An 18,397-nucleotide genomic window follows, 5' to 3' on the forward strand; every position below is an offset into this window, starting at 1 on the left:
GTTTAAATATTCCTTTTTTTGAAAATTGTTTGGTGCAGATTTCGCGTTAAATACACAATAAGATTTATAAGTACTCCAAAGGATCGTTGGAAAAAGCTGCTTTTAGCTTAGTTTAAAAAGTTATAACCGAAAAAAAAAGGGCGGACTTAAAAGTACCGTCGGAAAGTAACTGTCAAAAAAATCTAAGTGATGGGAGACTAGGGGTTAAGAGAAAAAACATAAATTGAATATCAGGAAATTTACTTTAGTTAATCCACAGATTCGTTAATTTGCTGAAGAGTAAATTAACTGGCGTCCATTTTGGTTTGTTCTGTATCTCTATCTGGTTTTATTTGACTTTCTGTTTTATCCTTCCAGATTCCATTCTTTCACATCCAAATCATTTCAGAAAGAAATCTGTTTTAATTTTATTACTTTTTTCTGGATCTCAAATCCCACCTCCTTTGTGTCTTTTGTCTCTCGAGTTTACTTAGCCGGTATTCTATTATATTCTTCTTCCTTTCTCCTTTCCTATCCTCTACTTTCTTTCAAATTGCCTAACTTCGACTATCATTCCTTTCCAAAGCCGAGTTAATGTCGCAGAATGATTATGATCTAGAAGGTGAAGTGCGTACATAGAATCCGTTTTTCTATTATTGAAAACCCCTTTTGTGTTCTGTTATACGTTTGTCAAAGGTTCTGCCAGTTTGTTCGATGTAAGTTTCTGGAAAATCACCACATGTCAGTCGACAATGATAAAGTCATATCTTTCCACCAGTGAAAGATTTTCCACCAGTATGCATACTCATATGTGATTTTAAAAGTTTATTTGTTGAAAAATGTTTGGTACAAATTTCACATACAAAAGGTTTTTCACCAGTATGCACTATCATATGAGATTTTAAATTACCCTTTGTTGAAAATTGTTTGGTGCAAATCTCACATTCAAATGGTTTTTCATCAGTATGCACTGTCATATGTTTTTTTAAATAATTCTTTTTTGAAAACTGTTTGGTGCAAATTCCACACTCAAATGGTTTTTGATCAGTATGTAACATCATATGACTTACTAAACTACTCTTTGTTGATAACTGTTTGGTGCAAGTTTCACACTCAAATGGTTTTCCACCAGTATGTACTCTCATATGCGATTTTAAATATAGTTTCGTTGAATACTTTTTGGTGCAAATATCACATCCAAATTGTTTTTCATCAGCATGCAATTGCATATGTATTGTTAAATTAGACTTTGTTGAAAATTTTTTGGTGCAAATTTCACATTTAAATGGTTTTTCACCAGTATGCACTCTCATATGCAATTTTAAATACACTTTTGTTGAAAACTGTTTGGTGCAAATTTCACATTCAAATGGTTTTTCATCAGTATGCACAATCATATGTCTTTTTAAATTACCCTTCGTTAAAAACCGTATGGTGCAAATTACACATTCAAATGGTTTTTCATCTGTATGCACTGTCATATGTGAGTATAAATATTTCTTTTTTGAAAATTGTTTGGTGCAAATTCCACATGCAAAAGGTTTTTCCTCAGTGTGTATCCTAATATGTTGTTCTAAACTATAATTGTTTGACAATGTCTTCTTGCAAATGGTACATATGAAACTTTGTCCTCCAGTGTTCACATTGGTAGTGGAAGTTTCACTTCCATCATGATTAGTTAAAAGGCTACTGGCATCAGTTTTTATATGTTTACAAGAGAAACCTAAAATTAAAATCACCTGTTAAATTAGAATAATGTAATTAAATAAAAATTAATAATATACGATTGCAAAAATATATCAATAGTCCCCAGTACACACGTTCCAAAATTTACCTACAAAATTTTGTAAGATGACAAAATGAGGCTAGAACTAATAACCGTCGAGGAGTACAGAAACTTAAAAACAGTTTTCGAAACAAATAAAATTGTCTACCACACTTTTGTTCTCTCAGAAGAAAAACACTTCAGAGTTTTACTAAGAAACATACACCACTCTACGCCAGTCTCAGAAATAACCAATGCACTTAACCCGCCAGTGGTCGCTATATGAGATTTTCTCTCACGGTTTCAGAAAATTGCGCACAACTTTTTTTCTGGGAAATTATACGCGCTGTAGTTCGTTCTAGTCTCCTAACTATCCTGCCTCGACAATCTAATAGACTCGTCCGCTCAGATAGTGACTCAGTTTACTTAGTATTGCCATATTGTTGAGTCAGTGCGCTTCATGTGAGAGATTCTCTCATCAAGCGACCACCGGTGTCACCAACTGTGTATAAAAATTGATTTTATTTTTCCCTTAAAATCTAAAAAAAATATCCTTTTATGATGTAATAAAAAGCGCCGTGGATGTGGTCGATGATATGAAAATCCTACATTCTGTTTCACGGGTTAGTTGTAGGTGGTCACTTACCATGTATTGTTCAATGTTAAATATTGGCGGCATCAATAGTCACATTTTATATAAAAATAAGAATAATAAAACAGAAAAACCTCGTGTCATTTTAAAGCAAATGGCTTTATCGTTGATGAAACCTCATTTTTTTGTAAAATTTTGTAAAGAAAGGCAAAAGTTGGATATGTGAGAGAAAATCTCACGCACGACCACTCGCGTAACAACGTACCTAGCGATGAATGCCGGGTTAAACACCAGGGTCATCAAGTTATTAAAATTATGAATATCTACAACAGGGAAAACAAACAACCTAAAAATTTGTTTTTCATCGATCTACAAAGACAAGAGAACAATAAGGAGATCTACAACATAACAAGACTACTAAATGCGATTGTTCGTTTTGAAACACCCAACGAGAAAACAACCATAGTTCAGTGCAAGAGATGCCAAAACTATGGACATATCAAGAATCAATGTACGTTACCTTATCGATGCGTAAAGTGTACAGGTAATCATGATTATCGTATATGCTCAAAAAAAAAGAAGACGGAAAACCAGCTACTTGCAATTTATGTGGTGGTGAGCAACCAGCTAATTATAAAAAATGTCAGGTTTACATTGAAATACTAAACAAGAGATATCTTCAGAAAAATGGAATTGCTTACCAACAAAACAATAATCTATCAACATAAATAACAAAACAAGTACCTACCCAACAAGCATTCCAATTGATTCGGTCATTTCAGAAACAACATGAGTCAATTTTTGACAATCAACATAAGTCACTTTTCTAAAAATCATAATATAACTTAAGAGAAAAAAATTTACAAAAAAATGTTTGATGCAAAATGTACAGGATTGTAAAATATTATTGTAAAAATCATTTTAAAGCATTTTTCCTTCTTCTTTACGTGCCATCTCCGCAACGAAGGTTGGCAATCATCATTGCTATTCTCACTTTCGACACTACAGCCCGAAAGAGTTCAGTTGAGCTGCATCCAAACCATTCTCTGAGATTTCTCAGCCAGGACATTTTTCTCCTACCTATGCTGCGCCTTCCTTGAATCTTTCCCTGCATAATTAATTTTAGGAGTTCATATCTGTCACCACGTGTTATATGACCCAAGTATTGAAGTTTTCTTATTTTGATGGAATCCAGTATCTCCCTGCTGTTCTGTATTCTCCTTAGTACTTCCTCATTGGTTATTCTGTCTGTCCAGGAGATTCTCAGCATTCTTCTATACGTCCACATCTCAAATGCTTCCAATCTATTGAGGCATTGTTTATTGAGAGTCCATGTCTCCACACCATACAAAAGAACAGAAAATACATAACATTTTAGTACTCGCTTTCTAAGATCTAGGCTGAGGTCTCTACTACACAATATTTGTTTCATATTAGTGAATGCACTTCTAGCCTTTTCTATTCTAATTCGGATTTCTTTGGTATAATCGTTTGTTTCACTAATGTTCGTCCCTAAATAGTTATAATTCTGAACTCGTTCTATCGTCTTATTATTTACGTGTAGATTGATGTGTCTAATATTTTTCTTTGATATAACCATGAATTTCGTTTTCTTTATGTTTAGTGACAGACCAAATTCTTCACTTGTTGCAACAACCTTATTTAAACTTCTTTGTAGATCTGTAATAGTTTCTGCTATTAGTATTGTGTCATCGGCGTATCTAATTTCACATATGGGTAGGCCATTTATTTTTATGCCTGCTACTTCATCTTCTAATGCTTTTTTGAATATTTCTTCGGAGTATGCATTAAACAGTGATGGCGACAAGACACAGCCCTGTCTAACGCCTCTTTTGATTTTTATTTTATTGGTGTTTAAATTATTTATTCTTATGACAGCTTCTTGTTCATAATACAGATTATTTATTATTCTTATATCCCGTGTGTCGATGTTCTTTGTTCTCAGTAGTTTTATTAACGGATTATGTTTCACCGTACCGAATGCCTTGTTATAATCTAGGAAGCAGACATAGATGTCCTGGTTTACATCTAAACATCTCTGTATTAGCACATTTACTGCAAATAATGCTTCTCTGGTTCCTTGAACATTTTTCCTACAGCGCTTTAAAAACAGTTTTTTATTGTGAATTAACTCAAAACTATAATTTCTGACTCATGTTGTTTCTGAAATGACCGATTTAATTAAGAAACGATGAGGCAATGAGGAAGACTTACCTACGCCCAAATCACCGAAAATCAACAAAATGTATCAAACAATAACAACGAGTCCAACAACAGTTACCTTCTCAACATAATCTCTAATCTGCAAAAAACTATAGAAGAACAACAAAAAACAGTATCACCGCTAACTTAAGAAATCCGACAAATAACAGGAGAACTTATTTTTAGAAAATGTTGACATAACGTTTAAGAATAGTTGATAAAATCGATATTTTGTTGAGTTCAGAATAACACTTATTTAACAGTGCTCAGTTGAAAACATCGAACTTCAACATATGTAATGCAGGACATCCTGATGCTGAGAGAAATACAAGAGGCGGAGCAACGGTGATAATCAGGCAGAACCTGAAACATTACGAGTTACCTAAATTTGAAGAAGTTACCTAAGTATATGAAGATTGGGTAGAGCCACTAGCAATTTCGGGCGTTTATTGTCCTCCCGAGATACAGGCCAAATAAAGAAGGTTTTGTAAACCTATTCAAAACATTGGGAAACCGATTCTAGGCTGGAGGTGATTATAATGCAAGACATACTAGTTGGGGTTCCAGACTGTTACTTCAGGAAGGGGAATAGTTTTATATTCAGTTGTACAAGAAAATAAATTAAGCCACCTCTCTTCAAATCAACCCACGTACTGGCACAGTGATCCAAATAGAGTACCAGATCTACTCGACTTTTTCATTGTAAAAGACATATCAGACGAGCATTTAAATATAGTATCTAGCGATGATTTAAATTCTGACCACACTCCAATTATTGCATCCATATAAACCATACCTCTTGAAAAGAAGGTGACACCTCATCTGATCTCCAAGAAAACCGACTGGGAATATTTTAAATTAATACTAGACAAAAATATAAATCTACAAATACCACTCCAAACACCAAATGATATTGAATTAGCAGTCGAATATTTTACTAAGTTGGTTCAACAAGCAGCATGGGACTATGTCCCATGAGACTAATAACAAAAGGCACCGAAGACAATGCACACAAGTCATTAGAACTGAAATACTAGAAAAGTTGAGGCTTCAAAAAAGAAAGCAAATAACGAGGCACCCAGATGACAAAACCAACTACAATCGAAAATGTAAACAACTAAAAGAATTAATAAAAAATCTTAAAAATGAATATTTTCAAATTTATATGCAGAATTTAACACCAACTGCGGATTCCGACTATTCTCTATGGAAGGCCACAAAAAAATTTAAAAATCCAAAACAACAAACTCCACCTATCAGGCATGACGACAAATGGTTACGAACAAACCAGGAAAAGGCAAAAGCATTTGCAAACTATTTCGAAGAAGTATTTCAGTCTTTACCTGCAGATGAGAATAATATCGATGATAGAATACATGCATTTTTATGTAGTATTAGTATAATATATCAAATGTCTCCACTTCCCAAACTAACAATACCTAAAGAAGTAGCACAAATTATTAAACACGAAATTAGGACAAAAAAGCACCTGGGCACGATCTCCTTAATGGTGAGATAATCAAACAACTACCAAAAAAAGGGATTACAATGGTAACACAACTAATAAATGCGACTATAAGGCTAGGATATTTTCCAGCCCAATGGAAGTTAGCAGACATTATACTATTACTACTATACTACTATACATTATACTAATACAGAAAGCAGGAAAACCTGCTAAAGAGATAAAATCATACAGACTTAGGCTCGGTTTTTCAGTGAGCGGTTAAAATTTTGGTTAGCTAACCTAGTTTAAATTTTAACCAATATTTTAACCCTCATAGCGTTTTTCAGTGCTTTAAATCAAGTTAAGAAAATCTCGGTTAGCTAACCACTTTTTTCTTCTGTTGGCAGCAGTAACTGTACGTGCGCATGTGCAATTCGAGAAATAATGATCAATTTGACAGAAAAATAAATAAAAGACAATTTCATAACCAAATTAAAAAAATGATTAATGCAATGCAATATCAAGTTCGGAATCTTTGTTTAGTTCATAACGTCTACCTCGGTTTCATAACAGAGGAGAATTAGAATTACTGGGACGATTTAGACTTTTCTTCCGATTTTGTTTGTCAAAGACCACGGTCTTATCACTATTTGAACAGATTGACCAGGAAATAAGAAGTCAGACTCTTTGGTAAATAATTAAGTATTTTGCTGTGTAGACAAATATAAAATAATCTTTTTAAAATATTACTAGGAATCATGCATTAAATCCTGTTACAGTAAGTGTAAACATAGGTACCTGTTACAGTTATATTTAAATATTTCCTTATAATTCCTTCCTATATAATAACGATAATAATTTATAATTTCAATAATAATAATTTCCTTATAATAATAAGGAGGTATTAGAATATTTCCCGCGATGAAAGAAAATAACATAACCCAACTAATCCCTTCTGTCAGGCAGTACTCAAAAAAATAAACATGATTCATTCACTGCACCAATGCGCAAGCGTAACCGCAAAATTCGGAGTTAAACGAGGATCGGTTAAAATCGTGGTTAACTTAAACGAGATTAAGCTCTAACCTAGTACTGAAAAACTGATTAACCATGAATATTTCGGTGACCAAAAAATAAATAGGTTAACCCAGCACTGAAAAACCGGACCTAATAAGCTTATTACCTGTTATGTCTAAAATAGCAGAGAAAATTATTAAAAAAACGAGTATTAATAGAAGTAAATGTACAGGAGGTGTGTAAAGGGGTAGTGAAGCGCAATACATGATGCCGTATCCTGTTGGCATCACTCAGCCTCTCCTACTCAATTCCTATCTTCACCTCCAAGCTGGTACACACCGGTAACCTGAGCAACCCCACTGGAAATTGGGTAACCAACCCCAGTGGAAGGTGGGGTCAGGGCTGACGAAGAAGGGAGTCTTGGTCCTCCGATGAATAGGGGGTTGGGCTGAAGGTTAACTACCTCCCCCTAGAAAAACTACGAGTTATGAACGTGAAAGGAAGAAAAGCCGGACTGATCAAACGACGACGACTGTGCTAGAAAAAGGAATACGATTTGAGGGTTGCGACATGGAATATTCGAACCTTGTATAGATTGGGAGCTCTCAAAAATCTCTTAAATGAACTAAATAGATACAAAATAGACATAACTGCCATACAAGAAATGAGGTGGATTGGACACAATATAATGGAAAAACAGAATGTGCATTTTAAGAGTTAAAGGACGTTTCTTTAACTACAGTCTAATTAATGCGCATCCCCCGACAGAAGAAAAAGAAGATGAAATTAAAGAAGAGTTTTATGATGAACTAGAGTCCGCATATCAGTCATGCCCAAAAAATGATATAAAAATAATCTATGGAGACCTAAATGCCAAAGTTGGAAGAGAACAGCAATTCCAACCCACAATAGGTAGGCACAGTCTCCATGAGCAATCAAATGACAATGGCAATACGTTAATAAACCTAGCAAGATCACTTAACATGGTGATTGCTAGCACATACTTCGCTCGAAAAGATATACACAAGGGTACCTGGAAGACCCCAGATGGACTGACAGTAAATATGATAGATCATGTTATTGTAGACTCGAGACACCAATCGAATATAATAAACGTCCGCACCAGAAGAGGGGCAAATGCGGATTCTGATCACTACCTGGTCGAAAGTAGAGTAAGGGCTAGAATTTCAAACATCAAAAAGGAAAGAGGCTCTAAACATGAACGATACAAGGTAGAAGGACTCAAAGAAACAAACAAAAATAAAGAGTATAAAGAAAAGATAAGCATCAAACTAGAAAACAGACCAAAACATGAAAACCCAAATAAGGAGTGGGAAGAGTGCAGAGAAATCATAAAAGAGACAGCTAAAGAAGTATTAGGCATAGAAGGTAAAGAAAGAAGAATAAGAACGAATGACTGGTTTGACGAAGAATGTCAGATTATAACAGACAGAAAAAACAGAGCATATTTACTGATGCAACAGGGGCACAGAACCCGACAAGCAGAGGAAGAATATAAACAACTACGCAAAGAAGAAAAGAAAACTCACCGAAGAAAAAAGAGAGAATATATGAACAAAGAACTTCAAGAACTGCAAGAACTAAGTACATCGACAGAGACAAGAAAATTTTATCAGAAACTGAACAAAAGCAGAAAAGACTTCAAACCAAGAACGACGATGTGTAGAGATAAGGAACAATAAATCACCGGGATCGGATCAAGTAGCATCGGAATTACTGAAGGAAGAAGGAGACGCACTACAGAAAACAATACATGAATTGATAACAAAGATATGGTCAAATAAACAGCTACCAGCGGAGTGGAATAGTGGTATTATTGTACCATTACATAAAAAAGGGAATCAGTTAGAATGTGGAAACTACCGTGGAATCACACTGCTGAATGCAGCATACAAAATAATGTCCAACGTCATTTATGAAAGACTTAGACCACACGCTGAAAAAATAGTTGGCAGGTACCAAAGTGGCTTCTGTAGACAGAAGTCAACAATAGACCAGATATTTGTTCTGCGACAGATCCTTGAAAAAACAAGTGAACATAACATCGACACACATCATCTCTTCATACACTTCGAAAGCGCATATGACAATATAAACCGAGAATTCTTAATAAAAGCAATGAAAGAATTTAATATACCAACACAACTAATAGAACTGATAAAAGAATCTCTAAAAGTAGAAAGTAAAATCCGGATACAAAACGAACTAACGGAAACAACAGATGTGAAAAAGGGACTACGCCAGGGAGACGCTCTATCATGCATCATGTTCAACATCTTACACGAGAAAATAATGAGGGATACAACAGTCAATACTCGAGGAACAATAATTAATAAAAGCGTGCAAATACTAGCATTTGCAGATGATGTTGACATAATCGCAAGATCAAGAAGAGAAGTGATAGAGGCAATCAATCACATAGAACGAGCTACACAAAATAGTGGTCTTAAAATCAACCAGAACAAAACAAAATATATGCACGTAAGTAAAAACACAGAAATAAGGCAGCCACAAAATATAACAATAGGAGAATACAACATTGAGGGGGTAAAAAACTTTACATACTTGGGATCCCTAGTCACATCTGATAATAACCTAGCAGAGGAAGTGAAGAGGCGAATATTTATTGCCAATAAAAGTTACCATGGCTTAATTCGGCAACTAAGATCAGACAATGTCGCAAGGAAAACAAAATGCCAAATATACAAAACCTTAATAAGACCGGTACTCACATACGGCTCAGAAACCTGGACACTCACTAAAAGAGAGGAAACATTGCTAGCCACCTTTGAAAGAAAAATCTTGCGACACATATATAAGGGCACAAAAGAAAATGGAATTTGGCGAAGAAGGTACAACTTTGAACTATACGAAATATACCAGGATCCGGATATCATAACATTCATTAAAATAGGACGGCTGCGTTGGATGGGACATGTAGAAAGAATGGAAGAAGGCGAAATACCAAACAAAATATTCAAACAGATGCCAGTAGGAAAAAGAACAAGAGGAAGACCAAAGCTGAGATATTTAGAACACATAGAAAATGATATAAAACCCTTAAAAATAAATAACTGGAGAAAAAAAGCACGAAACAGATCAGAGTGGCACGAAACAGGCCAAGACCCAGAAAGGGCTGTCGAGCCAATGATGATGATGAGATGTGCAGAACTACTCGCATCGCATCAATTTGGATTTCGCCTTAAACACTCGACCATTGAATAAGTGCACAGAGTCGTTGACTATGAGATACCTACAAACTAATTTCAGGAAAAGAGTTACTGCAATGATATATTCCTGGATATAAGTCAAGCTTTCGACAAGGTTTGACACCCCGGATTGCCTTATAAACTAAAGAAAAAGCTATCTCATCCACTCTACATCCTGCTCAAATCTTATCTTGAAGAAAGGCACTTCCAAATAAGATATGATGACTTTATAACAAACATTCATCCTATAAAAGCTGGAGTGCCCCAAGGAAGTATACTTGGTCCTTTCCAGCTGACTTTCCAACCGACAACCATCATCTAACAGCTACATTTGCAGATGACACTGCAATTATGGTGAAAGACAAAAATCCAGAAATTGCAACCTGCACTTTGCAAACAAGATTAAACGAAACACATAAATGGGCTAGTAGATGGAGAATAAAAATAAACGAGGAAAAATCAGCCAATGTAACTTTCACAAAATGCCAAGGTGACACACCATCAATTATAACAACCACCTAATACCAAAAAAATATAGTGTCAAGTACTTGGATTGCATCCAGGGATTGCATCTAGATGGAAGGCTAACTTGGAAAACACATATCTAGAATAAACATAAACAGCTAGGAATTGTACTTAAAAAACACTACTGGCTACTTGGAAGTAACTCACCACTATCATTAAAAAATAAACTCCTGGTCTACGGTTTCATCATAAAGCCTATTTGGACATATTATGGCGTACAACTCTGGGGTACAGCATCTGACAGCAACATAGTGATCCTAGAACGTTTCCAGTCAAAGACATTAAGAACTATAGCGACTGCCCTTGGTTTATCTCAAATCAGGTCATTTACAGTGATTTAAAAATCCCTACAATGAAACAAGTGGTTGCGAAGTGTAGTGACAAATATCTAAAGCATCTTGAAGCGCACTCCAACAATCTTGTAATCAGTCTCCTTGACAACAGTGTACAAAATAACAGACTAAATATTCGTAGTCCACTGGATTTGCCCTATAGACAATAGACAACAAATAAATGTTTAGAATAAGTTTAGATTAAGTAGTGAAGTAAATAGATATAAGTTGTACCAATATATACCCAATTAGAAAAATAATCAAGAAAAAGAGTTATAGCCACTGGGCGATCACTCTTAATATTAAAATTCTGTTCAACAAAAATGTTTAGTGTTTATAGTTTGAAATAAACAGATGGCGTTTGAAACAAAAAAAATCTGACAGATTTACATGTAATCTGCCAGATAAACTTCCCGATAACTTAGTTATTCGGAGGTGAAAAGACTGGGCCTTAGTGGAGTAAACTTGCTTGTGGTTAGATCAATTACAAACAAGCATTATGGCTCGGTAAATTTGAATCACTGCTTCTATTTAAAAAAAATAAGGTATAGAATGATATATATTAGGTAGGTTAAAAAACAGAATTTAAAGATAAAAATCTACCTGTTTCCGGACTTTTCTCAATGTCACTTGTTTACGAAATAACGATATTATTCTATTTGGTTTTGACACACTGTATATATAACAGCACTACGGACATTAGAGTTAGAGGCCCTTGGCTATAATATATTCTTTATACTTCACAATATAACCAGAGGTTGGACTTAAATTCATGATGAACAAAAGTTATGGCATGAACTGACTTGTACTCTTAACCCTTTGGAGTCGAGCGGGATGACAAGTAAAGTGTCATACAAGTCATTGAAGCCTACTGAACTATGTGTAACTGTTTAACACATGAAAGTGTACTGAGGTCGTAGTGGCCATATAATCAATTTCATTTTTGTAGCATCATTTAAAATACCTCTATCCTTTTTCTATTTTAAAGTATTCATATTTGGTACAATTGAACAAAACATGAAAGAACCTACAGTTTATTAATTAAACTCTCATTTGCTTCAAATAAAATTCATGTTATACAATTTATTCTTAAATGACAATAACATATTTTAAATACAAACTCAAATTAAATTTATGTTGATCTTTATAGAATAATTATTATATTCTTTATAAAATCATTAGAACTCCATATTAACACTTCTGTTTAATTGAACAGGAAGCCTTTGTAGCATGTGCAAGGTCAAAAATAATTGCATTGAAATTGATTACCCGAATTTGCCAAAAACCCAAAATGTGCAATTTTTAACCATAATCTATGAAACAATTCAAATATCGGGTTAAAATTTTTAACTGTTGAATGGTTAACAAGTTATAAGACTTTAATTTACGGCATGTGTGAGATGCCAACGAGTAAATCTGTGTTTTTCGATCTTCATGTCTGACATGCCGGTGACCTGCGGTCCAAATTGTTAGTAAAGGACACAGCATGCATCTTATGGGAAATATAATGTCATTCAAATGAAATAAAATGTGCATGAATAGATTCGTCTCTAAATTATAATAATTTTATGTCATTGCGCCAACACTGAATTTTGCTTAATTAGGGCATCAATTGATATAAATCAATTTAAAATCAAATGCGAGTGTACATGAGTCAAAGAGAGAGAAAAGATGATGTAAATCGCCAGTGCGTAAATCTTTCTTCATGAGGCTTAATCTTATCTTATCGATAATACAGTAGGTATAATTTGACCAGGCGTACAACAGTATATAGTTTCTATAATCTGCTTAGCTTGCTGGGTAAACCCTTGTGAATAGCCATTAGACTCAGGCCCGGATGTTCCTAAAACGAGTTTTCGTCTGCCGAGCGCATGACGTCACTCACAGAGGAATCGCTGGCGGGATATAAGGAAACCAATATAAATATCGTCAAACTTCTCTAATTTTATTCAAATTACAAAAGGTAAAAATCTGAAATTTATACAGAAGTTACTATATATGTAAATACAACTTTTTGTCTAAGAGATTTTAAAATAATTACCCACAAATTAAAATTAAAAAAGGTATTTAGAAGACCAAATAAATTTGTATACTTAAGTAACTTAAAAACTAAACAATTGATTAAAAAATATGTTCGTGCATTATTTTAAATATTTAGTTAGGTTTGAATAGAGAACATGAAATAAATAAGTGCTGTTTTCGAATTAACGTTTGTATAAATAAAAGTCTTATTCCTATAAGTACTTATTACTAAACTTAGGCAAGTATGCTAATAAAAACGTATGAAATATGCGCATATGCTGTAGTTTAAATAAAATATGCATGTTGTTTTCACCCAATTTTGAAAAAATGTGAAAACGTTGAATTATTTACGTATGTCTGTCCATACGTCCGTCCGTAGACACAACTCTTCCGTCATTATACCAGGTAGAATGACAAGTGAGGTATCGAATGAAAGCTTATATTCCAAGGATGGTACTAAAGGTGAGAAATTTGACTAGGACTTCCGGTTTTAGAGTTCAACCGGAAGTACTGTTTTAAAGTCACGGGAATAGTACAAGCGATATATTATTCGGTGCGTCTTAGCAAGACGAGAACAAATATATACTTCCGGTTTCATGACTGTCTGTCCGTCCATCCGTGAATATAACTCCTCCGTTACTAATACAGATAGAATGACAAATTAGGTGTCGAATGAAAGCTTATAACCCAGGAATGGTGGCAAAGATCAGACATTTGATATCGGACTTCCGGTTTTAGAGTTGCAACCGGAAGTACCTACCGTTTTAAAGCGATATATTATTTGACGTGCCTTAGCAAGATGAGAATAAATGTAGAGATACTTTTGGTTCTTATATAATTTTCGGTTAAAAAGTTCTAACCGGAAGTGCCATATAATATAATCGCAGAAATAGTACCTGTGACATAACAATCAAATCGTATTAAAGAGTCGAGCTTGAATCTTTAGTTCCGGTTTTGAAGTCATCGATTCTGTATCTTTTACAGTTAGAGCTCCATTTTCCAGCCCCTATGATTTCCCGGATATCGGGAAATTTAAAAATGAAGAGAAGAAATTAGTTTTTAATTATTTTTCACTCTCTTTTTTATTTTTCTATTTTATCTTCATTATTTTTTAAACGTATACATTTGATTAAATATTGAACATATTTAGAAACTAGTATTTTTTATGGGAAATAAGCCACAATTTTACTAAAAAATGAATTTATTAACGTTTCGAAGCCCAAATCGGGTTTCTTGTCAAAATACAAAATACTATTAAAATAAACAAAAATGTTGTTGCTAATAATAATAACAAGGAAATAGCTTCAGAACAACATATTTAGAAACATTCAAAAATGTAAAAGAAAATTTTAAAAACAGGAAAATTATAAATTTGTGTTTAATCTGAATTTTCGTTGTTTTTATTATTGAAATAAGTTTTAGGAAAACATAAATTGTTCAGTATTTGATCTTTCCAGCTGATTCCTTTTTTTGTACAGTTTGCTGAAATTATAAATACACGTTCGCTTTCTGTTGATGAAGGTCAGAAGGTCTGATGTTTTTTAAATGTCCGGTCAGCTGATTTGAATTGTCGTACAACGTGACCTCTTTTTTAATGACCGTTTATAATTTTTCATCGCATTCTTCATAAAAAATTTAACTAAAAATTAATATTTACGATATCCTGGACCCTTCAAAATGAATCAGATCTTTTGTATAAACAATAGAATGTTTATGCTTTAAAAATGTAACTAAAAAATGAAATATTTTAAGTGGAATTTGTTTCGAGCTTCTGTCTATGTTGTATAATCCGTGTATAATATTAATATACGACATAATATGACAGAAGGTCACAACAAATAAGAAGTGTGGAAAAGTCCTATTTAAAATGAAATATTTAAAAAGATCCCTGGAAATCTGTAAGAATACCCGGGTATCAAGATTTCCATTTTTTTACTGATTTCCCGGGAATGGACCTCTACGTACAACAGTGGCTTCCAACCTTTTTGTACCTGCGCCCCCTTAAAAAAAACAAAATAATTGTTGCGCCCCCTTAATTCTTCTAACAGTCTAATTTCATAAATACTCAACTGACATTATAATTTATTTAATGGGCTACAAAATAGTATACAATATCATGTAAAAATATACAAAAAAAAAAACAATAAAATTTACTTTTTAATAGTATTTACACCATTTTTAAATTCATTTTCAGCCATTTTGTTACAATTTCCCAATGGTAACAAACAATTATTGTAACAGCTGCATGGCCCCCTTGCAACAGTCTCGCGCCCCCCTAGGGGGGCGCGCCCCACAGGTTGGAAACCGCTGACGTACAATTTATGAGATTTCTGTATAGGCATTTTAAATACAGGACACCTTGTAACATTTTTAGTAACTTACGTTTCTCTTGGGGTTGAGGACGTTGAGTGAGGCTAGTAATTCACTCACAAGTTGAGACGTTTGCCTCTTTTTGGCAAGAAGTTTTCGATTCAGTTTAGATTATCAAAACAAACTTGGGATAGGGGTAGATTCTGGGTAGGAACTGCATCGTCTTTCAAACCATGATAATTTTTGGGAGCGTAACTAAGAAGTTTATGTCTTAAATTTGGGTCATAATCACTCTCCAGAAAATGTTTGGAACAAATAACAGCGGTTTTAACGTTCACTTTGTCTCTTCTTTTTGTAGCATGTAACCACTGCTTGCACAAACTAGAGTCTTTGGGAAATCGGTAACACTTGACGCTTTTATCACACGGATTTTTCTTTGACTGATTGTCAGAATTACACGTACACACAGCACACCTCATTTTAATAAAAAAAGAAGCCAAAAAACCTCAAAAAACACAATTAAATGAATTTATAAGCGAAAACATATGTCAACTGTATGTATACTGCAAGCTAAACTTTTAAAACAACTCTGTGAGTGACATAGTTCTCGCCAAGGAGGATCTGCCCACAAATGTGCACCATCCTATCTCTGGTTGAGTGTATCGTGCATTAGACTAATAGTAGTTATGAATGACACACCTTTATGAACTTAAAAAATGTGATTTTGATAAACTTTAATTACAATTTACACCCTTGTTAACTAAAATTCAGAGTTGGCGCAATGATGGCGTAAATTTTATTGTATTTAAGTGACATTATGTTTTCCATAAGATGTGTGTGGTGTCTTTTATACGGGTGTAGTAATTGTGTTAAGTAATCACACAAAAGGCTAAGAAGGTATTGAAAAGCCCATGACAGATCAGATGGTGAAAAATCCTTGAATGGCCAAAAACTGCTTACTACTTATATTAGATTTCAGATCTTTATCTTGATCCTTGTGGAAAATGATTACTTTTATTAATTGCTAAGATAAGCAGAGCTTAAACGTATGTACCTAAATACTCTTTATTTACTTACTATCATCTTGTTCTATTTCAGCTTTTATAGAAAGTTTCCTAACGTCTGAATAATCAAATGTATCATTTGCACTTTCCCTGGTAGGTTCCTCCTTAATCTCAATTTTAAAGGTATCCTGTAGAACTTCATCTACTTCATTATCTATTTCTCTTTTGCAAGTCGTCTCATCAACTTCTTGTTTTACTTTAGTTTGATTCAGTCAGAATTACACGTACACACAGCACACCTCATTTTAATAAAAAAAGAAGCCAAAAACCTCAAAAAACACAATTAAACGAATTTATAAGCGAAAAAGTATGTCAACTGTATGTATACTGCACGCTAAACTTTTAAAACAACTCTGTGAGTGACGTAGTTCTCGCCAAGGAGGATCCGCCCACAAATGTGCACCATCCTATCTCTGGTTGAGTGTATCGTGCATTAGACTAATAGTAGTTATGAATGACACACCTTTATGACCTTAAAAAATGTGATTTTGATAAACTTTAAATACAATTTACACCCTTGTTAACTAAAATTCAGAGTTGGCGCAATGATGGCGTAAATTTTATTGTATTTAAGTGACATTATGTTTTCCATAAGATGTGTGTGGTGTCTTTTATACGGGTGTAGTAATTGTGTTAAGTAATCACACAAAAGGCTAAGAAGGTATTGAAAAGCCCATGACAGATCAGATGGTGAAAAATCCTTGAATGGCCAAAAACTGCTTACTACTTATATTAGATTTCAGATCTTTATCTTGATCCTTGTGGAAAATGATTACTTTTATTAATTGCTAAGATAAGCAGAGCTTAAATGTATGTACCTAAATACTCTTTATTTACTTACTATCATCTTGTTCTATTTCAGCTTTTATAGAAAGTTTCTTAACGTCTGAATAATCAAATGTATCATTTGCACTTTCCCTGGTAGGTTCCTCCTTAATCTCAATTTTAAAGGTATCCTGTAGAACTTCATCTACTTCATTATCTATTTCTCTTTTGCAAGTCGTCTCATCAACTTCTTGTTTTACTTCAGTTTGATACATGATTGTATTGTTTGAGTAATATATTGTATTTGTCTTGTAAATACTATAAAAAATACTGTAACATAATGCAAACGTAAACTCGTAGAGAAATAAAATTTCTCTATGCGTAAACTGTAAACTAACAACTAACCTCAAATAAAAGTTGTAAACAAAACCGTAGGGCATTCGAACATGCTGTCAAAATTTAAATCAATTTAAATACAATAATCTAGTCCAGAAAGCCACTGCGCATCCGCTAGGAAAAATATTCTAATTCGGATTTTTTGCACAATCTTACTCAAAAAGACTCCTTTCAACAAATTTGAATGTTGCCAGGACCAAAAGGTGGTCAAAAATTTTTTAAACGTTTTTTTTTTTGTTTTTTTCCTAAAATTATTTTTTTTGCATGGAAAAAAGTTTTCTTACGTTTTTTGGATCATTCCAAACAGAAAAGGTCTTTAGTGCCTTTTTTCTAAAATTGATATTTTTTGACATATAAGCGATTAAAAATTGAAAAATTGCGAAATCGGCCATTTTTAACCCTCAAAAACTATGTGAAAAACTAAAAATTTGAATGTTACCAAGGTAGTTAGATATTCTTTAATCATCTATTGATGAAATCCCGAAGAGTTTTTTGCAATACAATATTCAAAACTCCTTTGTTTTTTAATTGCTAATCAAGCGTGCGCGACACTATTCTCCACCGACAGTATGGTGCAAATGAAAGGAATAAATTCGTTATTTCGTAAACCGGCGACTTTAAGGAAAAATCCCGAAACAGGTCGATTTTTATTTTTAAGTTACGATATTGTGGCCTATATGGTATACTAGTGACGTCATCCGTCTGGGCGTGATGACGTAATCGATGATTT

At 33.7% G+C, this 18,397-nt stretch overlaps 1 protein-coding gene across 2 annotated transcripts; it reads right to left on the reverse strand.

Annotated features, from left to right (window-relative positions):
- Positions 1–223: 223 nt before the first annotated feature.
- Positions 224–17,959, reverse strand: LOC126886015 (zinc finger protein OZF-like). 2 transcript variants are annotated; one of them, XM_050652853.1, is made up of 3 exons: positions 17,677–17,959; positions 17,348–17,589; positions 224–1,702 (listed from the first exon to the last, which is right to left on the reverse strand). In XM_050652853.1, exons 1-3 carry the CDS (start codon positions 17,709–17,711, stop codon positions 741–743), a joined length of 1,239 nt encoding a protein of 412 aa, XP_050508810.1. In that variant the 5' UTR covers positions 17,712–17,959; the 3' UTR covers positions 224–740. The 2 variants fall into 2 exon arrangements, with proteins under 2 accessions (XP_050508810.1, XP_050508809.1); XM_050652852.1 differs by having other exon boundaries at positions 17,348–17,956.
- Positions 17,960–18,397: the final 438 nt, after the last annotated feature.

Source organism: Diabrotica virgifera, chromosome 6 (assembly GCF_917563875.1).
Source record: "Diabrotica virgifera virgifera chromosome 6, PGI_DIABVI_V3a".
NCBI classification, from domain to species: Eukaryota; Metazoa; Arthropoda; class Insecta; order Coleoptera; family Chrysomelidae; genus Diabrotica; species Diabrotica virgifera.

Excerpts from the sequence above, each read along its gene's own strand:
- LOC126886015 (XM_050652852.1), bottom strand. The coding sequence starts at position 17,711 with ATGCCCTACGGTTTTGTTTACAACTTTTATTTGAGGTTAGTTGTTAGT. Across the intron at positions 1,703-17,347 it reads TGAAATAGAACAAGATGATA|GTTTCTCTTGTAAACATATA; the intron begins GTAAGTAAATAA and ends TTTTAATTTTAG.